The sequence below is a fragment of the Neopelma chrysocephalum genome, unplaced genomic scaffold (genome assembly GCF_003984885.1).
Source record: "Neopelma chrysocephalum unplaced genomic scaffold, ASM398488v2 Primary Assembly neopelma1_90127, whole genome shotgun sequence".
NCBI classification, from domain to species: domain Eukaryota; kingdom Metazoa; phylum Chordata; class Aves; order Passeriformes; family Pipridae; genus Neopelma; species Neopelma chrysocephalum.
Genome location: NW_020918991.1, coordinates 1,041 through 3,953, shown reverse-complemented (window position 1 = coordinate 3,953; position 2,913 = coordinate 1,041). Strand labels below are relative to the sequence as shown.

General features: G+C 55.5%; 1 protein-coding gene across 1 annotated transcript in view; it reads right to left on the bottom strand.

Annotated features, from left to right (window-relative positions):
- Positions 1-933: 933 nt before the first annotated feature.
- The window catches only part of SAE1 (SUMO1 activating enzyme subunit 1), a gene marked incomplete at its 5' end in the record, with an annotated part of 2,185 nt that continues 205 nt past the window's right edge, over positions 934-2,913 (bottom strand). Inside the window, 4 exons of the mRNA XM_027707146.1 lie at positions 934-1,077; positions 1,158-1,300; positions 2,118-2,291; positions 2,817-2,844. Coding sequence (XP_027562947.1) covers positions 963-1,077; positions 1,158-1,300; positions 2,118-2,291; positions 2,817-2,844 — 460 coding nt within the window. The remainder of the gene's footprint in view (positions 1,078-1,157; positions 1,301-2,117; positions 2,292-2,816; positions 2,845-2,913) is intronic.

Genomic DNA, 2,913 nt, shown 5'->3' with positions numbered 1-2,913 from the left:
GGGACATTCCCGGGGACATTCCCGGGGACATTCCCGGCCGGAATCCGCCGGCTCAGCGCGTTCCCTGAATCCCAAAGACCCCGGGGAAGGGAGGGGTGTTTCCGCTCTGCCTTGGGAATTCCAGACGGGAATTCCAGTGGCTTTTTAAGGGCTCTATCCGGATTTCCGGGGGTCTATCCCAATTTTTAGGGGTCGATCCCAGTTTTTTGGGGTCTCTCCCGGTTTTTAAGGCTCTATCCCAGTTTTTAGGGGTCTATCCCAGTTTTCAGGGGTCTATCCTAGTTTTTAAAGCCCTATCCCAGTTTTTAGGAGCTGTATCCTGGTTTTTAGTGGTCTCTCCCACTTTTTAGGAGTCTCTCCCACTTTTTAGGGATCTCTCCCACTTTTTAGGGATCTCTCCCAGTTTTTAGGGGTCTATCCCAGTTTTCAAGGGCCTATCCCAGTTTTTAGGGGTCTCTCCCAGTTTTTAGGGCTCTATCCCAGTTCTAAGGGGCCATATCCTGGTTTTTAAAGCTCTATCCCAATTTTTTAGGGGTCTCTCCCAGTTTTTAGGTCCTATTCTTAATTTTAGGAGCCTATCCCCATTTTTAGGGGTCTATCCCAGTTTTCAGGGGCCGTATCCTGGTTTTTAGGGGCCTATCCTGGTTTCTAAGGACTGTATCCCAGTTTTTAGGGGTCTATCCCACGTTTTAGGAACCACATCCTGGTTTTTAGGGGGCCTATCTTGGTTTCTAAGGACTGTATCCCAGTTTTTAGGAGTCTAATTCCTTCTTTTAGAGCCCATACCCCCATTTTTAGGTGCCACACCCCCGTTTTTCAGGGCCATATCCCCATTTTCCAGGCCCAAATCCCCATTTTTAGAGCCTATACCCCCATTTTCTGAGCCCAAATCCCCATTTTCCGGAGCCCTCTCCCCCTTCCCATCTCCCCATCCCATTTTCCCATTCCCAATCCCTTGGGAATCATCCCCCCCTGACCTTTTTGACCATGGTGGTCTGGGCAGGGTCCAGCCGGGCCCGTTTGGCCTCGGGTCCATCCTCCACCCCTGAACTCCCTTTGGCCACCTTGGGCTTCTCCCTGGGGGGAAAACAGAGCCAAAATCTGGGAATGTGGCCCTAAATCCCGGGATTTTGGGCTGGTTTTCCCCCCAGACTCACTCGACGAACTCGTGGTGGCCCAGGTTGGCGAACATGAAGCCGTGGTAGCCAAAAACGTCCCCGGTGAAGAACTTGACCCCGTTCTTGTGGCAGATCTGGTCGATCCTCACCATGGATTCCCGGGAGCAGCACGTCAGGCACACCTGGAACAGGGAATTCTGGAGGTTAGCCAACCTCAGACCACCCGAAATCCCACTGGGACACAACAATCCTGTCCCAAAATGGGACAATCCAGCCCCAAAATGGGATAATCCCACCCCAAACTGGGACAATCCAGCCCCAAACTGGGACAATCCAGCCCCAAAATGGGAAAATCCCACCTAAAATTGTCCTGCCTCCAAAATGGGACAATCCCATCCCAAGATGGGACAATCCCACCTAAAATTGTCCTGCCCCAAACTGGGACAATCCCGCCCCAAATTGGGACAATCCTGCCCGAAACTGGGACAATTCCACCTCAAAATGGGACAATCCTGTCCCAAAATGGGATAATCCCACCCAAAATTGTCCTGCCTCCAAAATGGGACAATCCCACCCCAAAATGGGACAATCCCACCCCAAAATGGGAAAATCCTGCCCCAAAATGGGACAATCCCACCCCAAAATGGGAAAATCCCACCCAAAATTGTCCTGTCCCCAAACTGGGACAATCCTGTCCCAAACTGGGTCAATCCCGCCCCAAACTGGGCCAGTCCCACCCCAAACTGGGACAATCCCGCCCCAAACTGGCCCAGTCCCGCCCCAAAATGGGACAATCCCACCCCAAAATGGGAAAATCCCACCCAAAATTGTCCTGTCCCCAAACTGGGACAATCCAGCCCCAAACTGGAACAATCCCACCCCAAACTGGGCCAGTCCTGCCCCAAACTGGGCCAATCCCATCCCAAACTGGGCCAATCCCGCCCCAAACTGGGCCAATCCCACCCAAACTGGTCCCATTTCCCCCAGTTTGGTCCATACTGCATCAAACTGGGTGAAGAATTCCTGAGGTTTGGAGTCGACGCTGTCGGGATCAGCCTTGACCTCCACCATGGGATTGAGGCTCTGGGCCCGCGCCAGAGACGCCTCCGCTCGATTCCGACCCTGGGAACCCGCCGGGATCAGGAACTGGGCACCACACTCATCCTGGGAAACCTGCAATGGGAATTCCAGAGCTGGGATCAGGAACTGGGATCAGGAACTCATCCGGGGAAACCTGGGAATGGGATACAGGGGTGGGAATTCCAGAACTGGGCTCCACACTCGTCCGGGGAAACCTGGAATGGGATACAGGGATGGGATCAGGAACTGGGCTCCACACTCATCCTGGGAAACCTGGGAATGGGATACAGCGATGGGAATTCTGGAAGTAGGATGAGGCTGTGCCCAGGTGTGCCCAGGTGTGCCCCCCGGTTACCTGTTGATGGTCAAGCAGGGTGAGCCCCCTGACCCCAGCCGGGATGAGGCTGTGCCCAGGTGTGCCCAGGTGTGTCTGTGCCCCCCCAGGTGCCCCCCAGATGTGCCCCCCTCTCACCTGTTGGTGGTCGAGCAGGGTGAGCCCCTTGACCCCAGCCAGGATGAGGCTGTGCCCAGGTGTGTCTGTGCCCCCCAGGTGTGCCCAGGTGTGTCTGTGCCCCCCCAGGTGTGCCCAGGTGCCCCCCAGGTGTGCCCCCCTCTCACCTGTTGGTGGTCGAGCAGGGTGAGCCCCCTGACCCCGGCCAGGATGAGGCTGTGCCCAGGTGTGCCCAGGTGTGTCTGTGCCCCCCAGGTGTGCCCA